Source organism: Agelaius phoeniceus, chromosome 26, assembly GCF_051311805.1.
Source record: "Agelaius phoeniceus isolate bAgePho1 chromosome 26, bAgePho1.hap1, whole genome shotgun sequence".
Taxonomy (NCBI): domain Eukaryota; kingdom Metazoa; phylum Chordata; class Aves; order Passeriformes; family Icteridae; genus Agelaius; species Agelaius phoeniceus.
The window spans coordinates 6,194,074-6,211,757 of NC_135290.1; the positions used below are offsets into that span (position 1 = coordinate 6,194,074).

At 51.0% G+C, this 17,684-nt stretch overlaps 1 protein-coding gene across 2 annotated transcripts in view; it reads left to right on the plus strand.

Annotated features, from left to right (window-relative positions):
- The first annotated feature begins 6,524 nt into the window (after positions 1-6,524).
- Positions 6,525-17,684, plus strand: part of CRHR1 (corticotropin releasing hormone receptor 1) — a 29,065-nt gene continuing 17,905 nt past the window's right edge. For both annotated transcript variants that reach the window (XM_054649793.2, XM_077190841.1), the window contains exons 1-2: positions 6,525-6,834; positions 15,002-15,086. In XM_054649793.2, the coding sequence (XP_054505768.1) occupies positions 6,793-6,834; positions 15,002-15,086 (127 nt within the window). In that variant the 5' untranslated portion in view covers positions 6,525-6,792. The remainder of the gene's footprint in view (positions 6,835-15,001; positions 15,087-17,684) is intronic.

The following is a 17,684-nucleotide window of genomic DNA, read 5'->3' on the forward strand; positions in this document are numbered from 1 at the left end:
CATCCCAGACAGCTTGGGACCTACACAGGGGAATTGGAGGAGTCAGGCAGCAAGGAGGAGGGATTGGCAAGAGGGAGGTGCTGCTGTTCAGTGAGATAGGAAAGGAGGAAAAGCAAGATTTTTCTCCTCCCCTCCCCTCCCCTCCCCTCATCTTTTCTCATTTTTTCTTCTACATCCCAAAAGGGACCTGCCCTGCTCTGTGGGCAGCTGTGCCCTGCTCCTGGCTGCTCCACAGCAGTGACCCATGCAGTGCCCCAGCAATGCTCCCTATGCCTGCAGGGACCCTGAGCTGCCATGCACAAACTTCCCATTCACACACGGTGCCACCACAACACAGCCAAGGAGATAAAAGGAAAGGTGAAATAGATTCCTTTCAGCAGAGCAGTTTTGTGATTTCCTCTTTCCCCTGTAATAAACTGCAGCCCATTGGCTGGCCCTTATTCAGTGGTTAATTATTCCTAAAGAAGGAAAAGTCCTGACTGAGCAATGATGGAGTAAAATATGCATGAGGAATACAGTTAGCAAACTGCTAAAACCTTAAACTCTCTGGGATAAAGCATTATATATATATTAATAATCTCTGGGCTTTTCATAGACTGAGGGACTTTATAGAACAAGAGGACAAACCCAAAGACATCCTAAAAAAATGACTGGCCTTTGTCCCCAGCTGAAGCACTGAGGCCCTACAGGATCACAGTTAACATGTGCCTGGAGAAAAACATTTGAAAGAGGATTTTTACCTATGTGACCAAATTATTTTATGACTACAACTATTAAACAAGGTACTCACACCACTTCCCACATCACCTGCACACTGGTAACAGCCAGAGAAACAGAGATCGTGGAAAGCTTTTGGCCTCATCAAATGTCAGGAGATTATCTGTGAGATTATTGTACAGAGAAGATGTGACCCAAACACATAAAGAAAATGGACTGAGAGGTCACAAAGTGAACAGGACTTTGCCAGACTCTTTTTGGCTATGTGTGCAATCCCTTTAGTACCAGCACCATCCACAGCAGCAGTGAATGTTTACCAAGGGCCGTTTCAGGAAGACAGAGCAGCGTCTCTCCTCAGACAGTGGCTGAGTCCAGTTTGAGGCTGCATCACCATGAAAGCAGATGGAACTGGGGCCTTGTAGGAGCTCTGCAGAGAGACCTCCCCCTCTGGAGTTCCATTCCCAGCAAGCTGCCACTCTCCATCACACTGAACGGCTGCTCCCGGTGCCAGCCACCACCACCTCCAACACACCTCTGCCTTCCCTCCATTCCCAGCACAATGGCTCCAGCTGGCTGGTGCCTTGGCACCAACCCACCCTCTAATTAATGCACAAGAGAAGGAAGGTGAAACCTTCAAAGAAATCCCACCAACAGCTCTCACAGAAAAGCGTCAGACCAACCTGAGCAATTGCCTGATCCAAGTCCTCTTCATCCCCTTCCCTGCATGGTCCTGCTTGGCCTGCCAAGTCCTGAGGACACCAGGTCACTTCATCTCTGCCCTTTGTACCAGTGCAGAGATGTCTTTTATAGAATTATACATTGCATTTGGAATTTTATCTCATTTTTATTTTGCTGCTTTTTGTTGTCTGTGTTGAGGCCCTGTGCGTCATCTCATCTCAGTTTTATTTGATTGCCTTTTGGAGATGAGGAGATTAATATTTCATCAAACATACAGGGAATAAATAACCAGATTTGAAAGACATCCAGAACCTTTCCTGCCTTGATGGGCATTTGCAGACCTGAGGAGTGGGGAGGTATTTCTGAGGACATCACAATCCCTGCCACAATCTCTGCAGCACATTTTAACCATCCATGCCATGTCCATGTCCATGATGCTGTGGGGTTATGCCAAAAGGTGTGAGTGCAACACTCTGGAGATGCCCATTCCTCTGTGGGACAGAGGGAGGGCTCAGCCTGGACAAAAGGAGGCTCAGGGGGAGCTTCTGGCTCTCCATAAATCTGACAGGAGGGGGCAGCTGGTGGGATCAGGCTCTTCTCCCAGGGAACAAGAGACAGGATAAGAGAAAATGGCCTCAAGCTCCGCTAGGGGAGGTTCAAGTTTGACATCAGGAGGAATTTCCTCATGAAAAGAGCTATTAGGCATTGCAAGGGACTGCCCAGGGAGGTTGGGAGTCCCTATCCCTGGAGGTGTCCAAGGAACAACAGGACATGGTACTCAGTGCTCTGGGCTTGGTAACAAGGTGAGGATGGGGCACAGGTTGGACTCCGTGGTCTGGGAGGTATTTTCCAATCTTATGATTCCATGATCCATGCAAGAGCCTCTGTACATCCTTGTACATCCATGGAACTCACATACATCTGTACAACAACAGCCAGTGCAGCAGAATCGTGATGGGTCCCTGTGATGCCAGACACAGCCACAAAAATGCACAAAGCTGACAGGGCTGTGCATCTCTCTGTCACACAGTGTGTGAAGACAGAGCCACTTTCTGCTGGTGCTTTGGTGGGATCAGTTTCCAGAACAAAACCATGGAGTTTTTCCCAACCACAAACCACTGTGATCTGTTTGATGGGAAATGCCAACTGCTGATTGGGAAATTTCAGTTGACTTTGCTTTGAATGAGAAAAATAATAATTATGACTTTTATTATGATCAGTTTAGCATTCTGCCTTGAGGTTTAATTAGCTGAAGAACAAAAGCTTTTGTGTTTCTGTTCTATTCAAAATTGACACATCCTGCCAAAAGCAATTTGAAAAACATGGCAAATGCTTTTGAGAAACTTGGGAAGCAAATGAGAAATTCAGTTAGATCCCAGATCTTTGTGGGTTTCCTTGAGTTTGCTTGTTTTAGTTTGCAGTTGCCATGTTTTTGTAAATGTGGGGTCTCCTATCAATGCACACAGTGTGGGAAGAAGAAATGGCAGGAGGGAATTGTCTGTAAATGAAGGAATCAGTCACTTGCTGCATGGAGCAATAATTCAGAGTGAAGCCAGCTCCATGTGTCTGAGCTTTCCTTCTCCCAGCAGGATGCTAATTTGTCTTCCCGCATGGACAACTTCTGCATCTCCAGCAGAGTTTGATGGGACAAACAGGGGTCTGAAGTTTGTCCATCAAAGGCCACCCAAGCATTTTGTAAGGCCTTCAAGACCAAGAAAATCTGCCAGCACAGCTCTAAGGTAATACTAAATGAGGTTGGTAGCAATCTTTGGTTTCCTTCCCTGCAATGTTATCAGTGAGGCTGTGGCTTCAGCTTTCCTGCTCTTCATCTGAGAGCAGCTGTGAGATTTGCAGGGGTGAAACAGGTGATAGAGTGGTCCAATACAACAGGGATAGCCACATTTGAGGCATGATTATACTATGTGGTGAGCAGGAATGAGGGAAACCCAGTCCCAGCAGCCACTTTCTTTTGTCAAGCAGAGTTTGAGAGTGTGTTCCCCTCATTGCAGGTCCAGGAGGAGGGAAAAGGACACAGGAGAGAAAACCTGGAAACTAATTTTAAAAGCAGGACAAAAAACAAGTCTCCTGGGAGAAACTTAATGTGTTGGGTCGGATTTTTTCTCAGCCTGCAGCTGCTAACACAGCCCCATGTGCTGACAGCCTGTCCTCCCCCGAACAGCACCCGGAGCATTCCCAGCTCCACTCCTGGGAAAGAAACAGTCCCAACACACAGGTGAGGAAATCGAGGCACACTGCTGATCTCAGCTGGGATTTCAGCTGAAAAGCCAAACCTCACCCTTCCACCAACCTGACCTAAATGTCCAGGACACTGAGGATTATTTTCTCCTACAGATGTCCCAGCTGGAAGCAAAGCCCTGCTACCAATGCTCTATGTGAGAAGCAGGGATGCATTTCCCTGCACCCTTTCAGTGCACAGACCAGTCTCATCCCTATAGTGCAGGAGGGACACATGGAGCTTTCCCAAGCCAGGGGAGGGTTGGCTGCAGGGACACAGTAGCAGCAGGGCAGAGGCTGTGTAAGTCCCACAAACAGCCCCTAAGTGCAGCTGTCATGGAGCTGCTTAGACACAGGACCATCAAACCACATGCAGTTACATAAAATAATAATAATTTACCAAAGGCAGATAAGTCAGACTAAACCTTTTCCCTCCCTCCTTCCTGGAGAGCTGATATTTCTCTTCATTGTCTCCATCCCTAATACCCATGTCCCACGTTTGTCTCTGCGCCGCACCGAGAAGTTTGAGATTAACCATGACGAATGGACTGATTTCCATGTCTCAGGGACTGTTCTATTTTTCCTTTGCCACAACTGACAAGTTGCATTTTACTATAAATCCCCTCAATTAGGTGCTTCAAACAGCACTGCAGACTTTTCCCTGATATATGGGGAAGGAATTATCTTCATGTCCCTGGCAACCAATTCCTTAACTAAAAATACTTAGTGTTCACTTCTGCCTTCCCTGCATCACCTCACACTTAGGACACCCGAGCAGAGCATGGCCATCTCACATGTCCCACTTGGTGGCCATGGGCAGGCTGATATGGTGAAAGACATTCCTTGGTCTTGGTGTGGGAATGAGGTCTCTGGTGCTTCCCATTGCAAGGTTCCTTCTGTCCCCTGGGTGCACAAAGCCCTGAGCAGCCCCCAAAAACAGAGTGTGTTTTGTGACCAGGAGCTGTGCCCTAGACCTGCGATGGTAGAAGCTGTTCTATGGCAGGGATTTGGGACTACATGATCTTCTAATTCAAACCATTCCATGATCCTATGATGCACTCAGCTGAATCCAGGATGCTCAAAGTTATTGGGAGCAAGCTTTCTCAAGCCATTTTGAGAAAATTCTGCGTTTTCCATGGGCTTATTGAAGTGAGAGGTAATTCAAAGGTGGCTATGGAGCCTGTCTCATCCCATACTTGTCACAGGAGAGATGCTAAGAGACCTCAGAAACAAAAAGTTTCCTGAATTTACCAGAGCTTTATATATTTTCAGATTTCTTTGCCAAAGCAGTGACATAATTAATTTAACCCAGCTAATGCCAGAAGATTTATGTCTGTGTTGTTTATTCCCCTTAGTTACTGGGCTGGAAACATTTACCCTTTGGGGGCCCCCACATAGTGGGGCACAGCCCTGGCCAGTCCTTGTGCCTTGGTCCTGCAGCTCAGGGAGGACCTTGATCCCCTCCTGCCCTCTCAGGTGCTCCAGAGACAAAGAGCAGCTCAGTGAAGATGGATGGAGGCTGTGGCTGTGAATTCATCAAGGGACACTGCCCTCCTATTGATCCATCTGCAATGTGCTGTGGTCTGCAGCCATTCCCAGAGGCAGAGGCTGCAGCTGAGAGCATGATCCAGCACCCTGTGAGAGGCTGGTGGTGGAAGAACCATCAGCAGCTAAGGGAAATACCACACCCCTGGATGGTGGTCCCATGGCAATGTTTTCCAGCATCCCCCCTCACAGCAGTACACCTCATTGATCCTTATTTCCTCAAGGAAAGAAGTACAGTGTGTTGTCTGGCTGTCTGCTCCAGCTCACCTCAGGCTGATGGAGCTTGGCTCACTCCCAGGATAGGCACAGCACCCACAGCTGGGGCACCCCCCAAACCTCAGTGAGTACAGAAGGCATGCTCTGAGACTGCCCTGGCATGGGAGAGCAGGTTTAACCCAGTCAGAAATTCATCCAACTCAGGGATGGACCCAATTCTGACCATGGCAACCCTAAGAGACAGGGGTGTGTGGAATCCCTCCCCAGGGGACAGCTGCCAGGGGACTGCAGGAGCTGAGACACAGAGGTATGACAGGAGACCCTTTAAAGCCTGAGGGTTATGCTAGGGGAGAAGGGAAATGTCATTATCCAAGACCTCAGGAGCATCATCCAGGCTATCCCACACCACTGTCCCTCACCCTCCCCAGGACATTTGTCCTCCCCTTTCTCTACCAGTTCAAGCCGCCCCTGCTCCTGCCCCATCACCTCTGCCCCTCCCAGCCTACGGGACAGAGCGCGGTGCCAGCAGCACCCCTAGCTCCTCCGGGCCCGCCCTTGTGATCAAACACCCCCGCACAGCCCCGCTGTGTGAAAGACCTGCATCCACCTGCCCCACATCCCCGTCCTTCCCTCGGGAGCATCTCCCTCACAAGGCAGAGCTGAAACCCCTTCCACCCCATCCCTGTGGAAGAGAAAAGGGGCTCTGCCCTCCCTTCGAGTTCAACATCCGTTTTGCAAAGGGGCTGCAAAGGCTGACGGGGGAAACCTGGGAGAAACTGGGAAACTTGTCCCAGTTCCTCTGACACAGCCCTGGAGCGAGATCCCCAAATACATAACACCCACCCATCCTCATCCCCGGCACACTGCAGCCCCAAACCCTTTGCAGACACAAGGGAAGCCCCCAGGCTCCGCAGGAGAGACCCCACAGCGTCTGCACGATGGGACTGAGAGGGGTGGAGAGGAGAAACCCCCTCCAGGGAGAGCCGGCAGGGCGGTCCCTGGGCTGGTGGGAAGTTTCTGCTGCTGAGGATGCTGAGGGAGGGAAGGAGAAAGGGGGAAAAATCAAATCGAGTTGGAAGGCACCAGGGAGGTGGAGAAAGGAAAAGGGGAGGAGGGAAAGGAGGAGGGAGAGAAGGGGGAGTGGGAGGCTGGTGAGGAGGGATGTAGCCCATCGCCAGGCGAGCTGGAAGGTGGGCAGCCGGAGCACCGGCTCCAGGGAGGTTGTAAACGGCAGGACCGGGACGCAGAAGGACCCGCAGCCTCTGCGCAGCCCCGCGGGGACCCGCCAGGCTCCTTCGCTGCAAGCTCAGAGGATTCTCTCCCCGACGGCAGAAGCAGCCCAGCAGGAGCGGGGACGCTGCCAGCCATGCCCCGGGGAGCTGGGCGCAGGGGCAGCTGAGGATGGTGCCCAGCCTACGTCCTGCCCTCCTCCTCCTTCTGCAGGTAAGATGCTTTAAGTCCTCTTCTCCCATAAGGGCCCTTCTGCCCCCTCCCCATCACCCCTGCGCCGTGCATCGCCCGCGTTCTCCGCAGTGACTTCAATTTCTTTGAAGGGAAGAGTAAAAAGAGAAACCGCAACACAAAGGGCCCTCGGGAGAATTCCTCCAGTCGAGGTACTGGGGCTTGGCAAGAGCTCGTGATGCTCAGAAACTATCGGGGAGGGGGGCTGAAGTGAGTGAAAGGATCATTTAAAGGGGGGAAAATTGCAGCCAGGTCCTCCTGAGCTCAGCCCAGGGCTCCCAGTAACTCCCAGCCTTGCACCTCCCAGTGAAACCAGCTGCCACCAGTTTCCCAGGCTGCTGGGAGGGGGTGGCGACTCTGGGGGTGTGATGGATGTGGACAATGCAAATACAGAGTCCAGCTGTACCTCCCATAATTAATTTTCTAAGGAACCCTCTCCTGTACCACCCTGCACCTGCAAAGCACAAGACTTTCTCTCTAATTTGCTCGCTGTGGAACTGTAGCCACTGCTAATTTTGCAGCTCTGCACAATATGCAAATGCTTTGTCAGGAGCAATATTCCTCCTCCTTGAGGGCTCACCAAGGGGGGAAACAGCCCAAAGCTTGTTTAAATCCCAAACTCTGGACAAACGAGATGAAGGGGTTTCCAGTGAAATCTTGAATTTTATTTGAACAAGCTTATAGTGGCAGTTAAACAAAATTATCAGTTTTTTGATAAAACCTCTGTGTCAGGGAGGGGTAAAAGACCAAATCTGCCTGGCTGGCTGCAGAATGGTGTCTCAGTGGCCCAGCTGGGACTTCAGAGTTAAAACAGCAGGTAAAGTGGAGGGAGAGCCCTCCCCAATGGCACCACTATAGCTCGTACCCTGTGGGCCATGCACTCCACTGTGCACCTCACACATCAGCTGCACCTCTGGGCAGGAAAGTTCTCACTAAATGATGAGAAGAGCTGATGTGCACCAGGATACCCCCTGCCTAGTTGGTGTTGCTTCTAAAAACTCTTCTTCTGAGCAGCTGCTCTCTCTTATTGCTGCAACCCACTAAGCCTGATTGATAGGATTTATGGGAGCTCTTTTGCTGTTACATTCCCTAGTTCAGGTTTTGTTTGGCTCTGATGTAAGAAATAAAGACGAGACAGGGCAGGATCTTTTCCCCCAGCCCAGGTCCTTCTTGGCCAGTCTGTGGAGACAGCACAGACCCAGTGCAGTACGGTCATGTCCTGGTGGGTACAGCCATGAGAGCATGACAGCTCCTAATAACCTCAGTCAGCAAAAAGTGGTCCAAAAGAAGCCCAAAGGTGTGGGACACAGCTCCCATCCTCTGTCAAAGCTCCTTAGGGCTCAGGGGACTCTCCTGCCATCCCCAGGTGTTCCCCAAGGATATTCTCCTTGTGAAGGTGGAGCAACAAGTCCTCACAAATCTTCCAGAGTTTGAGACAAGACCACTCCTGTGCTGGGGCTGGGACCAGGAGTTGGGGGAGGTCACAAAAACCAGACCAGACAAAGAGAAGCCTCTCCCAGCTGGCTTCAAAAAGAAATAGCCAATCTACAACCATCCCCCCCTTTGCAGGCAAGCTGTCTATTTTTCCTTATAAATACACGCATTCAAAACTCAGATACTTTTCCAGAACAGTCCCAACCCTCTCCTGGGGACAGCATGGGCTAAAGGACCATGAATCTCCAGCTGTGAGTGCATCCCTGCAAACAGCTATACCTGAATGCAGCAGCATCCTGCCTGTGAGTGCAGAGACCTGCAGCAGCCCAGCTCCAACCCAGAGCTCAGCAGGGACAAACCTCCCCTGCAGATACTGGCTTGGCACAGTTTAGGTGTTCCCCATGCACCTGGCTTGCACCTCCACTTTAGCATGGGTTTGCTCATGTTGCTTTACTGAATAGACATGCCTCAGTAGGTCGGACAGACAAACTAGGAGACAGGCAGCCAAACTTGCTGCCAAGTGCTCCCTGGCACCCTGCAAGTCATTAAAACAAACTAAAAAAGTGATTAAAAATAAACCAGTCCACCTGCAGTTCTGTCAGGAGCCAATTACATTTCTGGGGCTTATAAAACTGCAAAAGCATTTTATGAAAAATCAGGGATTGATGATGAGGGTGGGATAGTTTCCCCTCTCCTCTCACTTAACCACCTCCAGCAGCACTAAGCCCAAAAAGCAGCCCCTGCCCCTTCCATACTCAAATCCTTGCATAAGATGCAGAGCTGCAGTTGCAGGATGTGCTGACCCCGGGGATCTCTTCCAGTCCTCACTTTCCTTAAAAGCTGAAGTTGATTCAGTGTGTATGAAATCATCCCTGTGGTTTCGCATCTCCAGCAAAGAAGTGAATGGAAAAGGCACAGCCTGTTCCCAGAATAGCTGCACTGTCACCATAGGATGTATAGGAGGAATACAATCAGAATATCCTGCATCACCAGCTCAACCATGCCCTGAAATCCAGCTCTGCTCACCCGAAATCCTGCACAGGGTTAGCCTAGAAGTTCACTGTGAGTGACAAGCTCAAGCTGCAATTGAGTCTGCAGTGTTTAGAGAGGCTGCATCCATGGCTTTGTCTGTGAGAACAGTTTTTGAACCCAAAGAAAGCACAAATCAACCCCCAAATCACGGAGCTCCCTACAAAGCGGAGCCCAGGAGCCATTGTCCGACACCTCAGAGCTGTCACTCAGGAGAGGGTGGCTCTTTCTGAAGATGGAATAACATACCCAGGGCCCATCTGTTGTTTTCCTTTTTTCCCTAACTGTATTCTGAACTATGAAGAGACCCTCCTTCTCTGCTTTATCTACAGTCACCCTCCTAGCAGCAGTTGCCTCCATTCCAATGGCCAAGGGCAAAGTGTGTTGGTATTTTGCAGATCACAGTCCCTCTTCCACCCTGAAATCTGCACTATCCACCCTGGAAAAGCAGTGGCAGATGCAGCTTTGGTGTGGCCAAGCTTTCCTGAGCTGTGAATGTGAATAAACCAGAAAAAAAAATCATGGGGAATTTAATTGTGGATGTTCAACCCTAAAAAGGTGATGGGTGAAGGAGGGGGTTTGGAGCAGTCAAGATGAGGGTTTTGGGACAGAGCTGGAGGGAAAAACATCCAATCCCAAACTGAAAATATCTGTCAATGCACAGGAGTTCCACATGTACAATCTGCAGGACAGTTTAATAAAATTGCTTTAGAAAAACAGCCGTCCCCCTGCTTGTGTCCATCACTCCAATCTTCCTCAGCAGCCTTTTCCCCTGCAAATCCAGATCCCATAGGAGCTGCATGGATTGCATGCCCTTCCCCAGCTTGATGATGCCTTTAGTTTCCAGCACCCAAATGCCATTAGTCATTTTTTCACCTGTCCCCAAAAATTCATGTCTCTCTTGACAGATAAATGAAATCAGAATTATTTATGGCACACGAGGGAGACCTGAGCTTAATCCAGGAAAACCTTTAATTGCTCATAAATCAGTTTTTACAGGGCATTCATTTAGCCCTGATTGATATTCTTTTGTTAGGATCTGCATCCAGCACACTTGGAGAGAGACTCCAAACAGAATAAACTGTTTGTCTGTGAGAACAGTTTTGAAGCCAAAGAAAGCATTCACCAAAGCACTCACCAACTCTCACCAAAGCTCCAGTTTACACACCACAGGGACTGGCCCTCTAATATAGATAAATTAATAAACTCGCAGATTTTAATGCCAGATGGAGGAGGGAGATGTTCTCACTGCCTGCTCTCCCCCTGAGTAACACCAGCCACGGAAAATCCCCGCACAAGTCTTGCTTTGAGCCTTGTTCCATTGCCTGAGCTTTGCCTTGATGTCTCGATGATGGCAGGGCTGGGGATGGGGCTTTGGAAGAGAAATGAAGGAGCAATGGGGGCTTGGTAGGGCAGCAAAGGGGCTTGGAGGAACCCTGAGGTCATGGCTGGCAAAGCAGGTTACTGCCAGGTCTAAGAGGTGTAAAGAGGGACCAGATGCTGCTTGGAGGTTTCATTTGGAAACCGTTCCAAGCGAAAGCCCTCAAGGTGGAGCAGGTAAGGAGCTCCCCAGCTGCAGAAAACAGTGCCTGGAAGCCAGAGGAGACAAAGGCAAAGAGATCCCCTGCAGTGAAGGCAGGAGACATGGGGGGGGGTGGAGGCACCTCCAGGCACATTTGAGGGGCAGCTCTTTCAGTCTTTCAGGTTGTTGCAGGCCACCTTCAGCCTCCAGCTGCGGTCCTGGCAGGACATGCCGCTCCCTCCCCACACCACTGATGCTGCTCTGCCATCTGAAGTTGGCATCCAGCTCTTTTAACACTCACTGTATTTAACACCCAACGTCTGGCACCTTTTGCTGCAGGCTCAGAGCCAAGAACAGACTCCATCCCAGCCTAATGCCCCAGGGAGCCTCAGAAAAAGTCCAGGGCAGCAGCTGCTCAGCCCTTCCCTGCCCATGTGTTCCAGGAGGTCTTTCCTCTTCCACATCAAGTGTTGTAGTGGGCAGCAAGCCCAGCCAAGCCAGGGAGCAGAACTGATGGGTCAGAGAGGTCCCTACAGCAAGGACAACTCCAGAGTGGATGGGGTTGTCCCCCCTCCCAGGAAGGTCACGGTGGCCACCACTGTCCACTGCTCGCACTGCCCTCCCCAGCTCTGTGCAAAGCCCCTGTCTCCCAGGCTTCATCCCAGGCTTCAATCCCGCTAATTGCTCTGCTCTCCAATTACAGCCCCTCGGCACTGGACCTCCTAGATTGCTAATTAGGCTACAAGGCATCTATCTCGTGCTCAGAGCTGTCAGCCCTTCCTTCCGTGCAGATCCCCTCTTTTCTGAGGCAACATTATAGTGAGGGTCGGGGGGGGGGGGGGAACGACACACATGCTTGTCTCCGGTAGCACAGTGCAGGGGGTGATATTGCAGTTGGATGTGAATGTATTAATTAGTATCCATGGATTGCTTTGGAGAGCAAAAGCACCACAAGGGGACATTAATTCCTAATTGTTATTAATTGAATTTTTCTGCCAGGTCAGTGGCAGGTCACAGAGACTGACGCCATGTGTGTGTGATTGTGCTGCTCACCCCCACAGCAGCAGCCAGACTCCCAGTGCTGATGAGCTGACACTGTCCTAGTCCACGACGCTACATCTCCCGGCCCAGGGGACCTGCCATCGTCACAAGCACAGGAACAGCTGGGGTTTTTTTGGAGCCCTAGTGGCACCAGGACATGGTTGGTGTGTCCAGATTGGAGAAATCTGTCCCACACGATGCCCCACAGCTTGAATCACCTGAGGCAGGTGGTCCTCAGTGCCTCAGTTTCCCCTCTGGGACAGCCCTGGCATGGTGGGTGGTGGGACATCAACCACAGCAGATGTTTGCTCTGTGTGGGATGCAGGAAACATGGGAGCAGTGTCAGGGTATTGTGTCTGAGCTGTGCAGTGAGGACTGGAGGGGCTGGTCCTGTTACAGAAAATGTGGGGATGAAAGGAAGAAGCTGGTGCTCCGTGAGGTCCAAGACTAAACCAGAACCACATCTGTGTATAAAACACGGATGTTACAGAGCCTGGAAGGGAGCTGGGTGGATGCTAAGGCAACAGCAGGGGAGACAATGGTGGCTCCTGATGGAGAAGAAGCTGCTGCCAGTGCAGGCACCCATGGGGCCCGTGCAGCTCCTGGCAGAACCATCATCCATCCCTGTGGGAGCAGCTCCCCTGGCTAACTGTGAGCACTGTGCAAAGCGGCTGCTTCCAGAGGAGCAGATTGCCTTCCTTCCCAGACAGGTGAGAGCTCAGCTGAGGCTCTCCAGGATTTTGGCAGGCTGAGAGAGGTCACAGAGGTGTTCCTGCCTGCAGAGCAGGATCTGCCATAGCTGTGTGAAGGCAAGGTCAGGAGGGCAGAGGAACACAGCCCCTCTCTGGCCCAAGCATGACCCACTGCTGTGCTGGGGCTCTTGAGGTGAGCTTGGCTCCAGCCTGGCCAGGCTGGGCCCTGCTGGGCACCATGTGGCATCTTACAGAGCAGCGATGCTCTGGCACGAGAAGCTCCTCAAGGACGGAGCTCTGACCTGTTCTCTCTGTAAAAGCACATGGAGGGCTTGCACTAACCCACAAAGAGCAAAACAGATAAGACAGCAACCAGCAGTAAGAATTTTTTTCACTGGGGCAAATCCCCCTGCAGCTGCCGCCACCCCTGCTTATTCCCCTCAAATTGCTGACAGGAGTGGGACAAATCTCTGCCTCTATCAAGAGCTTTGGTCACACTGCAGTAAGACAAGATTCAGAACCTGGTAAAAAAACTCTTCGTATTAGTTCTGTTTTGGGGATCCTTTTTTTCCTTTCTTTCTTCCTTCTGTAGCTGTTTCAGCTCATTTACAAAGCCTGCAAAGAGCCAGTGACTGCTCCATCCACACCCCTCTCTGGCTGTGGCTTGGTCCATGTGCTGCTCAGTGCCAAGACCTCTCCCTGTGTCTGGAAGGAGAATGGGCACTACCAGGCTGGAGCAGGCTGGGATTAGAAGAAACACATCCAATTAACACTTGAAAGCCTATTCAGATACACAAACTATCCCAGGCACCTTTTGGGTAGAACCCTTCTCTCCCATCTGCCAATGCCAAGAGCCCCCAGGTGTGGTGGGCACCAGCTGTGGGCATCAACACAGAGGGGAGCAGACTCCCTACACCTTGATTCCTCCCTGTCTGGAGTTTGTGTGGTCTCAGGTTCTGAAAGGAGACTCAGGAGGTGCTGGGCTCCTGCAGGACCAGCACCCAGGAGCTCCAAACAGCTCTTGCACCAGGGCAGGGTTGAGCTGCCGGATCCTCTGTGCCATCTGGAGCAGTCACACAAGGCAGCTACTCTCTGCTCCATTTATACGTCTGCCTGACATCTTTCTTGCTGTCAAAACCAGCTTCCCAAGGCAGTAAACAGTTGTTTGGAAGAGAGCAAGTGGGTGCTGAGCTCGTCTGTGTGTCTGAATAAATCCTGTTAATGCCTTGGTAAGGCATGAGGATGGCTGGGTATGCCAGCAAGGGCAGACAGTGTTTCTATGGCTCAAGGACAAGAGGAGGAATGTCTTCTCCGTGTTCAGAGCACTTTGGGAGGTAAATGGCACTCAGGAAGGGGAGTCAGGCACTAGGAATCGGCCTGGCTGATGGGGAAGGCAGAGGTTGTGGTCCCCAAGGAGCTGGGAGCTTTCCTGCAAGCAGGGGAGGTACAGCCCTTCCTGCCTTCAGGCTCAGGGCTGTTTCCCAAGGGATCTGTATGTGATGTCTTTTGGGGCACAGCTCTGTCATTTAATCAGTGACTTTTCTCCAGGGGTTTGGTCACTCGCTGAAGGTGAAAGAAGTGGAGTTGAGCCTCATCCACCATTAGTGCTGGTGGAGGAGAGGGGATGAGCCTGTGTCACCCTTTTCTGCAAAATATCAGGTCCCCTCCTCCCCTCATCTGGCACTGTGGTGAGTTGTGAGACCAACAGCACCATCCCTCTGCCATCTCTGCAATCCCTTCATCCTGGCAATTGCCTTTCTCACTTTTAATTTCCCCAAACTCCTGCAAAGGCACAATAATTCAATAATCATTTTTCGAAAATACTCCTTGTGCAGAGTTTTAGCAGAGCTGGGTAGATCATGGTCAGTGCTTTCCAACTCAATGGGAAGGTTGGTGTTTGCTGACAATTCTCCTAAAAAAATACTTTAGCCAGAGCTGGTTGTCTGTGGATCATATCTCCTTAAGGATGTGTACGAACATCTTCCCACTGACAGCTTACAAGGCTGTGATTTCAGTAAGGGATTGAAAACCCAAGCGTGGTGTCAGGCTCATCATGTTTCCCCTGTCTGCTCTCAGGATTGAAAGATGGTAAACCCAAAAGTGTTGATTAAAATGATAAATAGCAGAGGTTCCATGATTCAGCAGGAGCTGAATGATTCTGCAGGAGCAGAAGGGTTTGCTGAGGGGGTATTCAAGGCAGGAGAGGATCACCGGGTGGGAAAGAGAGAGCTGTCCCCCAGCCTTCAGCTCAGATAAGCACAGTTTCCCTAGGAAGCCATCCTGTAAATGGTACATGTCCATTTTGCAAGCTTTGGGGGTTGTACCCACCCAGACATGGGCAAGCTCAGATCTGACCTAAGGAGGCATTTGGGGAAGGGGAAGCAGCATATTGCACATCTAACCCCACCCTGTCTGCTCTGTCCCCATGCAGGCGTTTCTCCTGTGGGACAGCCCGGTTGCAGCCTCCATCCAGGAGCAGTACTGCGAGAGTCTGCCGCCTGCCACCAACCTCACTGGTGAGTGTCCCCAGCCCATCTGAGCCACCCCCGGCGATCCAGTGCTTGCAAGAGGGTGTCAGGGGTGTCTCTGGGCTCATCTGCTGCTGCATGGATCCTTTCTGGGGAGGTGGGATGTGCAGATGCTGCATCACAGCCCTCTGCTGGTGCTGCTGCAGCCTCCTTGCAGAGTGACAGTGGTGGCAGGTAGAAGGTGCAGATCTCAGGAGATGAAAACAGAGAAATGTCTGTTGGGCAGAGGCAGAGATGGAAAAAGTGACATCAGGGCTGGCTGCCTGTTCTATGCCATGCCCAGGGACACCAGGACTTTGGCCCCTATTTCCACCCTCCTCTACCATCACTCTGCCCAGGGATGATGACTGGAGGTTTTGACTTTTTGTGGAAACCACGTCACCAGTGCAGTGTGGCCACCATGGCTCCGGGCTCAGCCAACTTTTGTCCCCCAGCACTCTTACACAGGTGCCATTGAGCACTTTGGGAGGCCACCAGTCACAAAGAGCTTCTGGGGACACAGCTATGGCCAGGGCTGGCTCAGCCCTGATGGGTGGGAGCAGCAGGGCCATGGACAGCCCACTCCTACTCAACATTGTACATGGGTTTGATCCAATCAGGTCAGAGCTTGTGCCAAAACTGGCTTTTAGCCTATATTCAGGATGTGACTTGGATGTCACCTCAGCAGTGACAGGTCTGGTTCAGTGACAAGTTTTGGGGGAGGAGAAGTGTGAGAAGGAGTGCAGTTCACAGGGACAAGGAGAAAAGTTCTCCCCAGCTCTGGGATGCTGCAGTGTTGATTTTCCATGACTGAATGAGAATCAGAGCAGGCACCAAGGAACTCTCTGTCAGGGTGATGGATGGCCACAGGACTGGACACTGAGAGGTGGCCATGGGGACCCAGAGCTAAAGGATGGCTGCTCACCACCTATTAAAAGCAGCATTAACAGCTCCTTTTTAACAAATCCCATCTTGGCACCAGCTGATCCAGTGTCTGACCAAATCCAGGCTGCCTTGCCCTGCAAGAAGCTTCCCAAGCCCACAAGGTAGAGGCAGAAAGCCGGGGGACAGAAAAAGCTGCCTGTGGAATGGCAATGCTTGGATGTCTGGTCAGACAAGAAACTTAGTCATCACTCATGTGCTTTGCTCCCTGAAGGTTTCATCACTCTGCTCAGCAAGGGCCTGTCTTTGGCCAAGTTAAACTGTGATAAATCCTGACCCAGGGCAGCAGGCAGGTCCCAGAGAATCCTCATGCCCAGCTCATGGCCTTTATCACCCACTGCTGGAACCTCCTAAGCCCAAGGGAGAGGTCAGAAAGGGGGGAGAATTTCTGCTGTGGTTTGCTGATTGATTGCCCTGGAATCACCACCATCCTCAAGCACTGAGTGATGCTTTCTGCAAGGATTGGGCTTTGCTCAGTGGGGATTTATCCACATGATTACAAGCAGGATCTAGTGCACCTCAGTGTCCATCTCACTGGCAGAGGGGAGAATGTGAGGCTTCAGATTTGCAAGTTGTCCATTGTTTCTACACATGCAACCTGCAATTCCTGAGCAACTAATTTGGATGGGGCTGGGACATGTGAGAGCCACTTCCAGCTGGAGGAGGGGACTTAGAACAAGAGGCAGAAGTGAAACTAATTGTCTTATGTCTGCCTGGGAAGTGGAATTCAGCACCAGTCCTGGTCCTTGGGGTCCATTTAAGCCCTGCCTGATGGAGACAGTGATTCCTATGGAGGGATATTTACTAAACTGGAAACTTTGATTTGAGCTATTTAACATGAAGAGTTGTTAGGATGATGCTAATGAGAATTGCAGCAGGGCCCTAAGACTTAATTTGTTAATGTCTTCACAACCCTTGGGAAATGACACATGCTGATAACACGAGCCCAGCAGTCCCCCAGCACGTGGCTCATCAGGGGATCTGCTGGATGCATGGACAGGTACTGCCTCATGCCTGTGTGCAGCATCCCTCCTCCAAAACACAGCCCACCATGGGCTCCCCTCCTCTCCTGGGTCACCAGTCCCTTAATCTCTCCGTTTTAAAGATGATATGTAGCTGGACAGTGATGTCACCAGGATGCCAGCACTCTCTAGGCATGTGCACTGAGCTGGAAAATCTCTGCCACAGCAGTGGTGTGGAGGGTGGAGGCACACAGGGTTGTTGCTGTCCAGGCTCAGGGGGTGCAGGTGATGCAAACTCTCATCCCAGGGCATGGAGCACCTGAGCCTCAGAGAGCTCTCCTATCCTGCCCTCTTACTATGGCAGCAGCTCTCTGGCCACAGAGAGAAACAGCCTTTCCCAGAATGATGCCTGGGAAAGGCTGTGAGAAGATCAGAGAAAATAACGAGAAACGATTCTTATCTTCACTTGCTGCACCTGGTGTTGTGAACATGTGGAATGTGTTATGGAGATTTGTTTACCAAAGGGTAGTTCCTTAATTAGCCAATGGTGATGGTGTTTGGATTGAAGGACCAATTAGCTCCACCTGTAGTGAACTAGGGTATAAAAAACCAATGGGATTCTTAATAAAGAATAATTGATCAGCCTTCTGTAAATGCATGGAGTCTATGCTAATTATTACACAGCTGGGGGCCCCCCTCGCAC